The sequence below is a fragment of the Rhineura floridana genome, chromosome 10 (assembly GCF_030035675.1).
Source record: "Rhineura floridana isolate rRhiFlo1 chromosome 10, rRhiFlo1.hap2, whole genome shotgun sequence".
NCBI classification, from domain to species: domain Eukaryota; kingdom Metazoa; phylum Chordata; class Lepidosauria; order Squamata; family Rhineuridae; genus Rhineura; species Rhineura floridana.
This window is the reverse complement of record NC_084489.1, coordinates 45526322-45541960: the sequence shown is the minus strand read 5'-3', so window position 1 is coordinate 45541960 and position 15639 is coordinate 45526322. Positions and strand designations below refer to the sequence as shown.

General features: G+C 41.6%; 1 protein-coding gene and 1 long non-coding RNA gene across 5 annotated transcripts in view; one reads left to right on the top strand and one right to left on the bottom strand.

Moving 5' to 3' along the window:
* The window catches only part of MEOX2 (mesenchyme homeobox 2), a 107436-nt gene extending 104865 nt beyond the window's left edge, over positions 1-2571 (bottom strand). The window contains exon 1 of the mRNA XM_061587004.1: positions 1796-2571. Within this exon, the coding sequence (XP_061442988.1) occupies positions 1796-2327 (532 nt within the window). The 5' untranslated portion in view covers positions 2328-2571. The remainder of the gene's footprint in view (positions 1-1795) is intronic.
* The window catches only part of LOC133365316 (uncharacterized), a 156153-nt gene that overhangs the window by 58714 nt on the left and 81800 nt on the right, over positions 1-15639 (top strand). The window lies entirely within an intron of this gene.

Genomic DNA, 15639 nt, shown 5'->3' with positions numbered 1-15639 from the left:
GCATAATGAAGACTGGAAAAGTAAAGGATTTGGACACTTTAAGATAATTTAGACACACTTAAGCCAACAAGATGAATAACTCAATTTTATGTACATTACTGGGAAGTCAGTTCCGTTAAGTTGCTTTTTCCAGGTAATATTTAATATGACATCGATGTAAGGCTGCAATCCTAAACATAACACAATTCCTGTCCCTGTATCGTGCTGTACTTTGGGTTAATTATGGTGTGGATTACATTGTAATTCACTGTAATTCAGTTTTAAATATCTGAATATAAATATTTGGATTCCAATAAAAGCTAAAGATTACTATTTTCATTGAATTGTTATGGAGCAGTTTTCTTAACAATAATGCATTATAAGAAGTTATAATATTTACTCTTCTGTCAACTAAAATTTTATTTCCCCAAGAAATCATAATAGTTTACCAATTTATTCACACATGAAAAATATAGTCACAATTTATATTACTATGTAATTTCCATTTACAGAAGCATTTTTTCATAAATCATCATGAACAAATCATAAGAAACTACAACACTGCAAAAACTTTTTGTGTGCGCATGTGTGCATCTTACCTTTAGCAGGACCAACATCTTTCACACCTAACCATCCCCTTGGAATTTTGTAGCACTTTAAAACATTTTATAGAATCACAGAATTTGTTGTAAGATGTAACTACTGCTAAATACACATATTAAATATACATTTAAAACTATAGGCCATCTTAGTGGTACAATAAACTTTGAAGTGAACTTCTATGTAAATATATTTGACACCAGAATACCAACAAACTGAAATGTATTGAATTTTCTTCCAAGTCAATATCTAAAGAATTGAAGTGTAGTTATAGAGATTCTATACTTTTTGCTTTATATTATGTAACTGGTTGCTTGGTCAAAATTGGAATTTATATCTATTTCTTTATAAATATACACTGTATTCAAGCCTATGCAGAGAATGAAAAACTGGAATTTATTGAGGGTATTTAAATAGTATGGATACATATCACTCTATAGTCCCTACCTGAAGAAGTTGTTAGACAGAAAGATAGATACGTGCATGATATAGCATAAACTGTATATATTACAAAAAGGTGTAATATTCATATGTATTGCACATGAACAACATGTACTTCTTATTTATTTATGTGCTGTTTCTCAGGGGCAGGGATAAGTTTCTTCCACTATCTCATTTTAGATGTACAACTGTTTGCATATTTGTGTGACCACTCTTAATCTATAAAACAAAATGCACCAAAGTAATAACGACAAACTTCTCATAGGGTTAGAACTTATCTCCAATTGAACAATGGTTCAAAAATATATTAGGCAGTCCTAGAAAGAAACTGGCTTAATGACTGCTAGTGGCACTTCTTCCAAATGTTTAGCAGCCAGCAACTCCGAACAGGAGGAAAACATGTACGAATCTTGAAAAGAAGGACTGAAGGGAAATCCAGGTGTCAGAGATGGACACGCTAATCTAAGCTCCAAATGAAGTCTCTCCACCCCCACCCTCCGCCCCGTCGACTGTAGGAAAGGCCGGACGAGTGATTTTACGGTCCACCACATGGTCCTGCAGCTCCCTGCCCGTGATAAAAGGTCCCAACCACTATAACGCGAGGCATCAAGTGTTTGTGCGTTCAACGCCTCCCCAAAGGCACACCAAAGGCACAGAGAGACAAGAGCACTTTTTTATTGCAAGCAGTCTGATCCATCTACCCTGGTTTTCCCCGTACTAACCCATCACCCCCTCCGCTAAAGCCGAAGGCCAAGGAGAAGAGGAGCGAGTTTACCTGAGCTATCGCTTTTCCGTTTGCCAGCTCTCTTCTCCGTTTCCACTGGGGACAGCGCCTGCCTGCCATAATCTCCCGGAGCGCACGCCGCCCCCGTCGGGGTGCTGGTCCCCAGGCTGGATGAGTTCGAGCACAGTCCCGGGGGGCTACTGCCCAGCTCCGGGGGTCCTCCTGAGTCGGGCTGGAGGCACAGGCTGTGCCTGGCCGAGGCGGAGGGAGGAGGGGGAAGCGGTGGCGGGGAAGCCATCTGCGGAATGTGCCAGTTCGTCTGCAACGGCTGGTGCTGCTGCTGCTGCTGTTGGTGGTGGTGGTGGTGATGGTGATGGTGCCCCTTGTGATGCTGGCTACCAAACATGCCCTCCTCGTTGGGATATCCCGCTATGAAGCAAGAAGAGGACGAAGCTGAGAGCTCCGGGTAGGACATGTGATCCGAGCGGCCGTGCAGGGCGAGAGCGGACTGCGAGAAAGGGTGCAAGCCCTGGCCGGGGGCATGGTGCGGGCTGCGCAGGCAGCCGAAGAGCGTGTGATCCATAGCATGCAAAAAGGCTCCGCGCGGCGGCACCGCTGCACGAGAAAGCCCGCAGGTCAACAGGCGCCTCGGTCCTGCGCTCTCCTCCCGGCCAGCCACCCCCAAAGCAAGAAGCTGCTGCTACCGCACGCTCGGCTATAATCCAGATCTCCTGCGCCCAACTGGTCCCAGCCGGGGCCTCGCTCGGAAGTTCAAAAAAGCGGGCGCGGTGTCCGCCGCCGGCAGAAAGGAGGTGGTCCCGCACAAGTGCTCCGAGGAGGAAGCAGCTCGCCGAGGTTATAAATACAGGAGTGTAACGTGAGCCGGGGGCTGGCTTAGCAGCACGGCACTGACCACATGCGAGCTGCCTCCCTGCGCCAGCCCAGGAGCCACACCAGCAGCCACACCAGCAGCCACCCGCGGCTCCCCTCGCCCTGACCCCGGCTCAGCCTCAGTCTGGCCCTACTGGGCTCCACATGGCTCCACCGAGAGAGGCAGGGCTGGCTCCAGCTGATAGGAAGCCCCTGGCACCGTGCATTGGGTGGGTCCTGCCCTCCCCCTTCCTTCCACCAGTGGACCCCCCCCCAACCACTCAGAGACAGAGTGGGCGAACTGAGCAGGCAGAGAGTGCAGTTACTCTGTCCTGCAAGGGCCCAATTCCTCTCACCATGATGCCCAGAGGGAGAGCACCGGCGAGGGTGCCAGGAGGAGGAGGAGGAGGTGGTGGTGTGGCACACCTCCCTCTTTCTGGGTGGCACAGAGTAGAGGAGTGGACCCATCTGGGCAGCCCAGAAGGCATGAGCAAATGTAAGATGGAGCCCCACCTCCTCCTGCTACTTCACCCACGATCTCCTTATGGACAACAGCCTGGTGATGGGGCTGGGCCTTTCAGAAGCAGCCCTTGCCTTGCCGTGTTCTCACCCTCTCTACCTCCTTGGACGACATGGGGTAGAGGATTGGGCTTGTTGAGGCAGAGGGGTGAGCAAGAAGCAACATCTCTGGAGCAGTAGCTCTGTTGGGCTCAGTCCTTCTTACCATGAGGCCAAGTAAGCAAGCTAGGAGCTGCCTCTTCTTGCCTCTCTCAGCTCCACATCTGCACGGTCCCATTCCCAGCAGATGCAATTGTCCTTATTATGTCACCCAGAAAAAAGTGGTTGTGTGGAGAGGCAGAGGTGGCAACTACTCCTGCTAAGAGCTGTTTCTGTCTCCTTTGGCTCACTTGCCTGCACTCTTCTTCTGGACAGCAGAAGGAGAGTTGACCCCATTGAGCCCAATCCTCCCCACCACACAGCCAAGAGAGGGGGGATATCAAGTGAGTAGGAAGTTTCTACAAAGAATGCACTCTCTGCTTCATGTGTACCCACTTTCCCACCCACCTAAGTCTTCCCAAACGTTCTGGGGCCCCTCTGTAGCTGATGGTATCTCAGCAGCATTTCAGCAGACTAATGCTGGGGCCTGAGCAGCTAGCCTATGGTCCTGACTCCTGATATCAGCCCTGCTGAGACTGTGCTTAAGAGTCAGCATTATCCTCTACAGAGTACATTTTTCACCTTGCAAACATTTTTATGATCCTCACCTCATTCATTTCTGTCCATAAAGAGATGCTTCTTATTTCCATTGTACAGATGTCACATTGAGGCTTACATGCCTGTTGACTGAAGACCCTTCACATGTCACAACACTCACTTCAGTGTTGGAAATGAGGCAAGAAACCCAACAACAACCAAAACCCATATGGATCAGCACCTAGGATGATGCTTGTTGTTGTTGTTATGTGCCTTCAAGTCGATTACGACTTATGGAGACACATTAATGTGTATTCCCAGAGGGAAGGTTAGGATAACTATGTACAGTTTTAAAACCTACATTCATAATTGATCTGCAATGATTTAAGCGTTTATACTATGGAATTAGATCTGTTTTTCCACAGGACTTCATACTTGTGCTTTTAGAATAAAATTGCATTGTTTCCTGCTCCACACTTCATTTTATATACTGAAACTGCTTTTGAAATTGAGCGGACTTTCAAAACAAGCTTGTGATTCAGGTTTTAAGGCTACAGTTGGGTATATTTTTAAAAAAATCCCCTTTGGATTTGGCTTAATTATCACTTTGTATCTTGGGTTTCATTTCCTAGTGTCACCAGTGTAAGAATTTTATAAGGTGTAATGTGGCTCTATGAACTGTCAATGCCTCAAGCTGGAATTCAGTCTAGGATTTCCAGGGCCATGTTGAATATTGGATTCACTGGACCCAGAATTCAGGAGAAAATATTTGTTTCATTACCTGAAACATTTATATACCCTGCTCTTCAGTTGGAAAAGCTCAATAGAAAAGCTCAATAGAAATCAAGCCTGTCCTCAGGCTTACATTACATGACACAAAAGGAAAAGGGGATGAGAAGAAAATAAGAAAACAAGCAAACACCATCACAAAATTCTTAATGGTAAAAAGTTCTTATAATGACCAGGTTGGGTAGAAATTTCATGTTTCACAACCTTACGTATATCTCCAGTGTCCATCAAAGGGCAAGGAGGGAATTCCACATTAATACACAATGCAACAACTCTCATTTTTTCCTTTATTGGCAAGTTCTTTTAGTATTATCGTCTCAAAAAGATTTTTAAAATAGCTAGTTTTTCTGGTGTGGTATATTGGCTACAATGAGGATGTGAGTTGGGAAGTTCATGATGCAAAACTTCCCCCTCCTTGAACTCACTAATTCAAGAATGAGGGAACTTGTGTCCCCCCAGAAGTTGCTGGACTCTAACTCTCATCATTCCTGACCATTGGCCATGCTGGCTGGGGCTGATGAAAGTGGGAGTCCAACCACAGCTGGAAGGCCACTGGCTCCACATCCCTGCACTGATTCATCTTCAGACGTAACTGCCCATTTGCAGTGGGGAAAACAACACAAACAGGAGGTTATACTGATCATTGAAATAATATATGTGAACTATGTATATAAATGTTAAGTATTTTCCCCCTGGCTGAATAGAAGACATCTCCATCACTGTCACCCGGATAGATGGGTGTACAGTAGGGATGGAAAGATTTGCCAGTTTTGGTTCTCTCGGTTTCTCATTTTTCCAATCTTAAATTCAGTTCACATTTCTACAGCAATTTGCCTTTTTTAAAAAAATCCTATAAAAATTCTCCAGCATTTTAGTGTAAATAAGCACATTTTGTAGGCAATTTTGACTAATGTACACATTTTTGCAAGCAACTTCTTGTCATATAATGCATTTTGCATGTTTTCATTCATAAATTCACACTTTCCCCTAATATATGCATTTTTGTACACATTGTTTGGTTGGCAAAATACATTGCAAAATTCAAATAATTGCAGATTTTGCAGGATGGCTGTGTTTCAGTTCTCACATTGTGCAAATCTGATAGATTAAGCCTGAAATTTGAACTGAATTGAAATTCTCATCCATCCCAAGTGTACAGTCAATGACTGTAGAACATTTACTTTGAATGGATTCAAGTGAAGTAAGTTTGTGCTCAGCTTTCCCCACACTCTTGTCCAAATAGTGATTGTCACAAAAGGATGCCAGAAATATAAGAACATTCTGATGCTATTTTAATGTTAAATAGAAGCACTCACTCTCATTCAAAAGGTGATGCTTTATATTTCAAAATGATCACCTATAAAAATTACCACACAATATTTAAGCTTATATTAGAAGGGTGGTGAAAGTGTCACTATTTTTTAGCCTTTATTAGCCTGAAGGTATGTCAGTATAAAATGTGGGTTGTAACGTAACTGCTATAATGCTGAGAAGAGGCATTTCAGTATCGTCCTGGAGCTGCTAATTTTTAAGGCTTATAACTCAGGTTTATTTTGTAATATGAGAAAGTAGATTCTGGAGAGCAAGACAAATCAAATATTTTTGTATTCCCTCCCTCTTTCACTTCCTCATTTGGAGCACTTTCAACAAACTTAAAGCTCTCCCTCTGTTTGGCCCAATATGGGGCCAAGCCTAAGGCCTATTTCAGCTAAATGAATATATTTTAATATGGCAAACAGCTGGTGATGACTTTACTATGCAGTTGCAGATGTGGACAATTCATTTACAGCATGGTTACTCATACCTGCCAATTACTTGGTCACCACCTTGACAGGCATTGGCTTTGTGGTTAAAAAATACAAATGCTATGGTACAAAATGGTAGAACCTATAAGTAGGATTCTCTGGGGCAAATTCTCCGCCTGTGAAAGTATATCTAGATTTGCTTAACAATCTGGATAAGTAATCTGGTTCTCAAACTGTGTAAACTTGTGACCAACCATTAACAATATATGGATCTTAAGATATCTGACAACTCCACCGTTCCCCTGTGAATTTATGTTAGTCTCTAAAATAGCCACTACACCTGATCTAGGCGAAATCATAGGCAAAAGGTACCATTTTCTCCCATCCCAATCTATTGACTTCTGATAGGGCCAGTTATTTTGGTGATCACCTCACAAATGTAGAATTGACTTTCCCTAGAGTCCTTTAAACAAAAGAAGAAAACTTCGTCTTTTGGCAGCCTTAAGCAGAAAGGAAGTTTGGCATCTGAGCCCTTAAGCACTTCAGCTTCATTTGAAAAGCTATCTCCTTAAGGCTGCTGCGAAGGGCTAGAATACTAGAAATAAATGTGCGAATGAATAAAGAAATACAGATTAAGAAAACAAACGAGTGACGTTGTGTGCTTTTGCAGGAAAGCAAAGATAAAAGCGAAAATTTTCAGGGGGCGGCCTCCCAGGAGAAGACGCGTATGGTGTGAGCGGGAGGGGCGCGGGAGGGATAGAGCGCAAAAGGCGCTCCAGCCACTTCCCGCCTAAAGCGCCTGACGGAATTCCCTCGCCTGCACACCAGGTGGGCGTGCAGTTGTCGCGCGCCGCGAGTGTCCCTTCTGCTCGACTTGATTGGCCGCTTCCCGGTTTTTTCCTGCTTTAGCACTCGTGCCCAGCAGCGGTTCATTTTTATTTATTTATTTGTTTTAAAAAAGGAGCCAGAATCCCACTGCGTCCCCTTCACTCTCAGAGAGAACGACGTAGGGGTTGGATGGGAAAGGCTCGCAGAGAATGGTGGGTTTCTTTTGGGAGGGGGGAATCATTAATGTGTTAGCGTGTCTTATCATAACATGCAATTGAATTGGAGTCACTTGATAGCATCGACGTGAGGAACTGATGATCATTTCGGCACTCGAGCTCGACTGGGAAGCAAACTTAAGAGGCAGGCCCTTATGAAGTCAGTGACAAATCGCCAAGTCTCTCCCCTTCCCCCACGCTGCACACTCCCAGGCCCCTCATCACTGATTTTTCACTGTTTGGGGATCCCGCACATCAACTGAGCAAAAAACAAAGCTATCCACAAGGCGCACAAACCGGTCACAGATTCTTGCCCTTCCTCATTACACAAACACACACACAGTTTATTTTGTTCCCTTTGGTGGTGGTGTTTGTATTGTCTCAGGTGTCAGGAGAGACTCCGAAGGCGCTTCGAAACAGCAAACGGGAGATAGTTTACCTTAGGCTCAAGTACTTCTGATAAACAAACGACTATTAGGGCAAGAGGTGTCCCCTTCCTCATTTTTTTAGTTTAACAAGATTAAATTCTTGGGTGTGTGAAAACACGAGCGCGCCTACACGCACACACACACAAATCATTCTCATTTGCCGTTGGGAAAAAAGGGTTGTATGAGATATGCAAGAGGTAGTTGCTTAAAAGGAAATTGAGTCTTATTTTGTGGGAAATTAGTTTTGCAGACTTACTTTTTTCCTAAAAAAGAAAAACACCTTAAAGGTTTGTTCAGCAGCTGCTTCAGTTTGCCTTATGGTTTAGACTGTGCTGGAAACCTGCAGCGCTGTATGGTCGGTAAGAGTGTTTTCCACTTCTTGAAATCTTTTTCTGCTTTATTTGTAATGAACGTAAACCATTTTGTAGAATGACATTTCTCAGAAGTTCTCCTGGAAAGGCTAGGGGTGGTCATAGTTGCTGGGCAGTCCAGAGCTACACTTCCCTACCCCACCCCCGGTTAGGAAGAAAAAGAGGACACCTAGGAACTTACAGTCCTGATGAAATATTCTGTGCCTTGTGTTTATCGTTTCAATATGTGCTCAGATATATATGAACACAAAGCAAACACAATGACTGAACTCTGTCTCTCCCACCCCCGTTCCTTTTGGTACTTGAAGCTGCAGTTTCTGAGCAAGAAATTCTTGCTTCTCTCCCCCCCCCCCCACCGGGAACATTTACTGATGATCTGTTTAATCTAAAATGGGTACACAGATGGATCTATAGGTACAACATGGCACTTTATATAAACAAATTAAATAATGTAGTATTCTGAAATCCTGATGTCAACTTGATGGAATTAAAAACTTCAGTCATTTCAGCTTCTGTTAAGATAGTTTTCAGGAAAAGACATAACGGAGAAACACAAACTCCCTTGGTATTTCAGGTGAACCATAAACAGTGTCTAGCTTTCATCTCTAATAGGTGCGACTCCCTTTAATGCGATTGGGCTAAGTTCTCCCCCCCCTCCCCAGTGTCAGATTTTAATGTGCCCTGAAATTTCTTCCCAACCTGCTGCTGTCAATCAGTCACTGTGGATGTGAGACAAGGAGCCTTGAAAGAGAAAAAATAGAAAGGGTGACAGCTCAGTTTGAGCAATAAAACGCTTTAGGCAGCTGAGTAAAGAGATTTGAATAGTTAATGTTCCAGATCAAAGGCAATATGAAATAGGGCTCTTTAATTCTATAGAAGGGAAGGATACTATCGTAGCTACTCCTAATTTGTTCTTAAGGCAAAATGTAAGGGGGGAAGGTGTTCACAAATTGGAGAAAACCAACAGAATGAACCTAACTTCAAACCTTTGTGTGTGTGTGTGTGTGTGTGTGTGTGTGTGTGTGTAAGAGTCAATAGGCTGTGTGTGTGTACTGCCTTCAAGTCGATTCTGACTTATGGCGACCCTATGAATAGGGTTTTCTTGAGGCTGAGAGGCCCAAGGTCACCCAGTGAGCTTCATGGCTATGTGGGGATTCGAACCCTGGTCTCCCAGGTAGTGGTCCAACACCTTAACCACTACACCACACTGGAAGGAAATAATAAAAAGTCTGATAGTTCAATACTGATAGTTCAATACTGCACATCAACTGCTTTGTCCTATTCCTCTCTCTCTGTTTCTTCCTACAAACAGAATATTCTTGGTTAAATGGAATATATATTGGCTAGTTCATCAAGCAAGCCATCCAGACACAAAATGTTAATTTACAACATGATTATCTTATTAAACAAAAACAGAGCTATTCATATTATTCATATTATTATCTGAATTCAACGTTGTGGGTGGTGATACTGTGCCCCAGGAGGGACTTAATACTGAGAACGATCTATCGTCCCCCTGATCAAAATGCTCAGGGAGACCTTGAGATGAGATATGAAATTGAGGAAGCATCCAAACTAGGAAATGTGGTAGTAATGGGTGACTTCAACTACCCGGACATAGACTGGCTGCATATGTGTTCCAGTCATGACAAAGAAGCAAAGTTTCTAGATATTCTAAATGACTATTCCCTAGATCAGTTGGTCATGGAACCGACCAGAGGGACGGCAACCCTGGACTTAATCCTCAGTGGGGACCGGGACCTGGTGCGAGATGTAAGTGTTGTTGAACCGATTGGGAGCAGTGACCACAGTGCTATTAAATTAAACATACATGTAAATGGCCAATTGCCAAGAAAATCCAACACGGTCACATTTGACTTCAAAAGAGGAAACTTCACAAAAATGAGGGGATTGGTAAAAAGAAAGCTGAAAAACAAAGTCCAGAGGGTCACATCACTCGAAAATGCTTGGAAGTTGTTTAAAAACACTATATTAGAAGCTCAACTGGAGTGCATACCGCAGATCAGAAAAGGTACCACCAGGGCCAAGAAGATGCCAGCATGGTTAACAAGCAAAGTCAAGGAAGCTCTTAGAGGCAAAAAGTCTTCCTTCAGAAAATGGAAGTCTTGTCCGAATGAAGAAAATAAAAAGGAACACAAACTCTGGCAAAAGAAATGCAAGAAGACAATAAGGGATGCTAAAAAAGAATTTGAGGAGCACATTGCTAAGAACATAAAAACCAACAACAAAAAATTCTATAAATACATTCAAAGCAGGAGACCATCTAGGGAGACGATTGGACCCTTGGATGATAAGGGAGTCAAAGGTGTACTAAAGAACGATAAGGAGATTGCAGAGAAGCTAAACGAATTCTTTGCATCTGTCTTCACAGTGGAAGATATAGGGCAGATCCCTGAACCTGAACTAACATTTGCAGGAAGGGATTCTGAGGAACTGAGACAAATAGTGGTAACGAGAGAGGAAGTTCTAAGCTTAATGGACAATATAAAAACTGACAAATCACCGGGCCCGGATGGCATCCACCTGAGAGTTCTCAAAGAACTCAAAGGTGAAATTGCTGATCTGCTAACTAAAATATGTAACTTGTCCCTCGGGTCCTCCTCCGTGCCTGAGGACTGGAAAGTGGCAAATGTAACACCAATCTTCAAAAAGGGATCCAGAGGGGATCCCGGAAATTACAGGCCAGTTAGCTTAACTTCTGTCCCTGGAAAACTGGTAGAAAGTGTTATTAAAGCTAGATTAACCAAGCACATAGAAGAACAAGCCTTGCTGAAGCAGAGCCAGCATGGCTTCTGCAGGGGAAAGTCCTGTCTCAGTAACCTATTAGAATTCTTTGAGAGTGTCAACAAGCATATAGATAGAGGTGATCCAGTGGACATAGTGTACTTAGACTTTCAAAAAGCGTTTGACAAGGTACCTCACCAAAGGCTTCTGAGGAAGCTTAGCAGTCACGGAATAAGAGGAGAGGTCCTCTTGTGGATAAGGAATTGGTTAAGAAGCAGAAAGCAGAGAGTAGGAATAAACGGACAGTTCTCCCAATGGAGGGCTGTAGAAAGTGGAGTCCCTCAAGGATCGGTATTGGGACCTGTACTTTTCAACTTGTTCATTAATGACCTAGAATTAGGAGTGAGCAGTGAAGTGGCCAAGTTTGCTGACGACACTAAATTGTTCAGGGTTGTTAAAACAAAAAGGGATTGCGAAGAGCTCCAAAAAGACCTCTCCAAACTGAGTGAATGGGCGGAAAAATGGCAAATGCAATTCAATATAAACAAGTGTAAAATTATGCATATTGGAGCAAAAAATCTTAATTTCACATATACGCTCATGGGGTCTGAACTGGCGGTGACCGACCAGGAGAGAGTCCTCGGGGTTGTAGTGGACAGCACGATGAAAATGTCGACCCAGTGTGCGGCAGCTGTGAAAATGGCAAATTCCATGCTAGCAATAATTAGGAAAGGTATTGAAAATAAAACAGCCGATATCATAATGCCGTTGTATAAATCTATGGTGCGGCCGCATTTGGAATACTGTGTACAGTTCTGGTCGCCTCATCTCAAAAAGGATATTATAGAGTTGGAAAAGGTTCAGAAGAGGGCAACCAGAATGATCAAGGGGATGGAGCGACCCCCTTACGAGGAAAGGTTGCAGCATTTGGGGCTTTTTAGTTTAGAGAAAAGGCGGGTCAGAGGAGATATGATAGAAGTGTATAAAATTATGCATGGCATTGAGAAAGTGGATAGAGAAAAGTTCTTCTCCCTCTCTCATAATACTAGAACTCGTGGACATTCAAAGAAGCTGAATGTTGGAAGATTCAGGACAGACAAAAGGAAGTACTTCTTTACTCAGCGCATAGTTAAACTATGGAATTTGCTCCCACAAGATGCAGTAATGGCCACCAGCTTGGATGGCTTTAAAAGAAGATTAGACAAATTCATGGAGGACAGGGCTATCAATGGCTACTAGCCATGATGGCTGTGCTCTGCCACCCTAGTCAGAGGCAGCATGCTTCTGAAAACCAGTTGCTGGAAGCCTCAGGAGGGGAGAGTGTTCTTGCACTCGGGTCCTGCTTGCGGGCTTCCCCCAGGCACCTGGTTGGCCACTGTGAGAACAGGATGCTGGACTAGATGGGCCACTGGCCTGATCCAGCAGGCTCTTCTTATGCTCTTATGTTCTTAACATATGGTCACTTGTAAAGTTTTCCAAATTAGATCCATAAAATATTAGAATTTTAAATATTATTAAAAAAATTCTAGATGGTCAGACTTCCAACACTACCGATTAGAACAAGTCACAGTTTGCGTTTCTGGAATGCATATTTTATCTGACTCAGTAAGAAAATAAACAAAACTACTGTCAGCTTTTTACTCCAAATTCATAATCATGGATCATGCAAACTATTAAGAAACATATAATCTGCTAAATTTTACAAAGTTTTTCCTCCTAAATCTTGTTTCTAAAGTGAGCTAATTTTAATGTCACATTTGTGACATTTCAGTTTAAGTTTGCTAAAACTGAGGTTAATAGAAATGTATCCAAGGAATAAATGTGTTTCATTGATTTCAAATAACTAGCTGAAAGTTCATACGTTTCCCCAAATGTGCAGAAATTGTATATTTCATAGCTTCTTCTTATATTGTCACAGGACCCATTTCGTTTAATATAGCTGTTTGTCTTATGAACCCAAAGGATTACCAACCAAAATAATTTAATTTTATGGTGATGTCCATGTTTAACTATGGATGGGTTTAATTTTCAATGGCTTGCTGGTGGTTGCTGTTTAAACATTAAACCCAACACTGTGACTTTAAAAAAATAACACTAGTAAAAGTTTTCATGAAATCTAGCCATTAACACAAGACTATTTGCCTTCATCAATTAAGCTTTTATTAAGCTGAGTTGTGAAATTCATACTTTTGGGCATTCTCTCTGGATATAAGCAATTTTATTACATCATTAACTGCTTCCCTGGACATCTTTATTTCCATATAACATCCTGATGCTAAACACATGTACATGGGATATAAGTTCTGTTCATTCTATAGAGCTTGATTTAAATAAGCATGCTAAGTTTCATTAACTTTCACCCTGATCCTATGATCTACTGTGCAAGGCAAAAAGAGAATAATATCAAGTGTGAGGATAAGTGTGGTAATGTGCCAGGAACCAGGATAACACTGTAAATTGGTGATGCATGCACCTGTGTAGTAGAACACACAAGATGTGCTATTGCAAAAATGAAGGACACTGCAATGGAACTGTACATTCTTATATGAGTGAGGTGTGGGCAAAAAGGAGCCATAGTATTAGAGAGAAGATTGATATGCTGAAAGAGCACTATCCTGTCCACATTGACAGGGCAAGGACCCCCCCCTTGTATTAGAAAAACAATGAGATTAAGAATATGCATATTGATCCATAAACATGAGTCCTACATACTAAGGTTCACAGCACAGATCACCCCCAAGAGCACAGACCTGCCTTACAAGGCATATTTGTGCATAGGATGCAACTACTTTATGCACTGATGCAAATGTTGATGAATCAACAGCCTTTTACAAGCTGTGACTGCAAGTTTCTTATTCCCAGCTTCCACCAAACCCAGGGAATCATCACATACAATTGAAAAACAACACATATAATTCACATTTGTTTTTTCCTTTGAACATACTATTTATTTCTGAAATAAATGAACCATCTAATGTCACATAATAACTTTATTCAAGATGGCTTATTATTTAGAAAATATTTATTGGGCGAAGAAACTGCTGACAAGTCTCTTGAAATGCTGGCTATAATGAAAAATCTCTCACACTGTCCATTGGTTTTGCTCTAATTCTCACAGGAAGCAACAATTTATCTTAAATTGCTGTTGTGCAATCAGTATTAATTTAAATAGAGCTATTATTGTGATATCAATGGATATAATGAAACAGTGGTGTTTTATAGGTTGCTACCATGATTTCAACAGGTACTGTCTGATTCTCCATAGGTATACATTGGTACAAGACACATAGTAATGGATGGGATTTATATAGAGTACTTTTAGGACATAAGTTACAAAAAATAATTAAATTGTGCATGCTGATATAAATTCCAGGTATTCAATAAAAGGCACATGGGATTTTATTTTATTTTGGCAAGACAATAATTTTGTCATGGCTCTATAATCATATACTTAGAATTTTATTTTGATAAGGTTAGAGGATCTACAATATTATGAAATGGCATGATAAAGAATGATGGACTAAGCCCTCCCATGACTAACAGCTCCATCTGAGGTTCTTTTGCAAGCAACAGGAATTTGATATATCCCATCCAACCACAGTTGCACATAACACTAAAAAATTCTGAAAATTTGGGAGACCTTCTGGAGCAACCCCAATACATAATAGGAGATGGCAGTCGGAAGGGAACAAGGCTCTTAAAAATGTATTCTGATGTGAAGTCTAAATTATTAGGTTCAGTTTTGATACTTTTTTTTAAAAAAAAATTCCATTTAAAATATATTAAATACTAGACAATTAATCTTCAACTGGTGGGATTAGACCCACAGGTGGATTCCAGCCTAACTTGAGGTGAGTGACAGCAACACTAGCACAATTCATATTGCTGTAAACAAGTAAGAGGTGGTTTCCAAGTTTGGACTCAAAATGGTCCCGGGTCTGAAAAAATGGAGAGCTACTGAACTAGGTGACAGAAACCTCTGAAAAATAACCAGTTTAATGCTCCTTATCTTTTGACTTTTTTTAAGACCAGAAAGTAGCTTTCAAACAATATGAATTTTATTTTTTTTATAACTGAAAAAATATTTTACTGATATCGGTACTGCTTGTTTTATTCTGTATAATGATTTCAATTTAGTTATAATTCCTGAGTTTATTTTGTCTTAATATCAGATGCCCCATTTGGATTATGCAATTAATAAAAAGGCACTCAATTTTATCTGCTGCCTATCATTTTGCATTAAGGTTGCAGTTTCAGGGATCTTAAACCTTTGGTAATTGTCTCCTTTGAGAGTAAAAATGAAAATCATTTTCAGAAAACAATTGCTAAGCAAAACTGTTTCAGGCCATGCAGTTCTAAGCAGGTTTACTCAGAAGGAAGTCTTATTGAGCTAAATAGAAATTATTCACCAGTAGGCATGCTTAGCATTGGATCCTTATCGTCCTAAGTATGCTTACTCAGAAGTAAGGTCCATGTGTTCAATGGGATTTACTCTTAAGTAAGTGCATAGGACTTCAGACTTAGCACCCCCCCCCAGCTATGCTTTTATTACCTGGTCCTACTTAGTTGTTTCTATCTTTATATTATGAACTACACTGACTAAAATGGCTAATGTTTGCTACATTCAGCATATATGTTTATATACTCAAGATATTTGATATTTTACACGTTCCACACAGCCACCCTAAAAGATCTGCAGATTCTTCAATG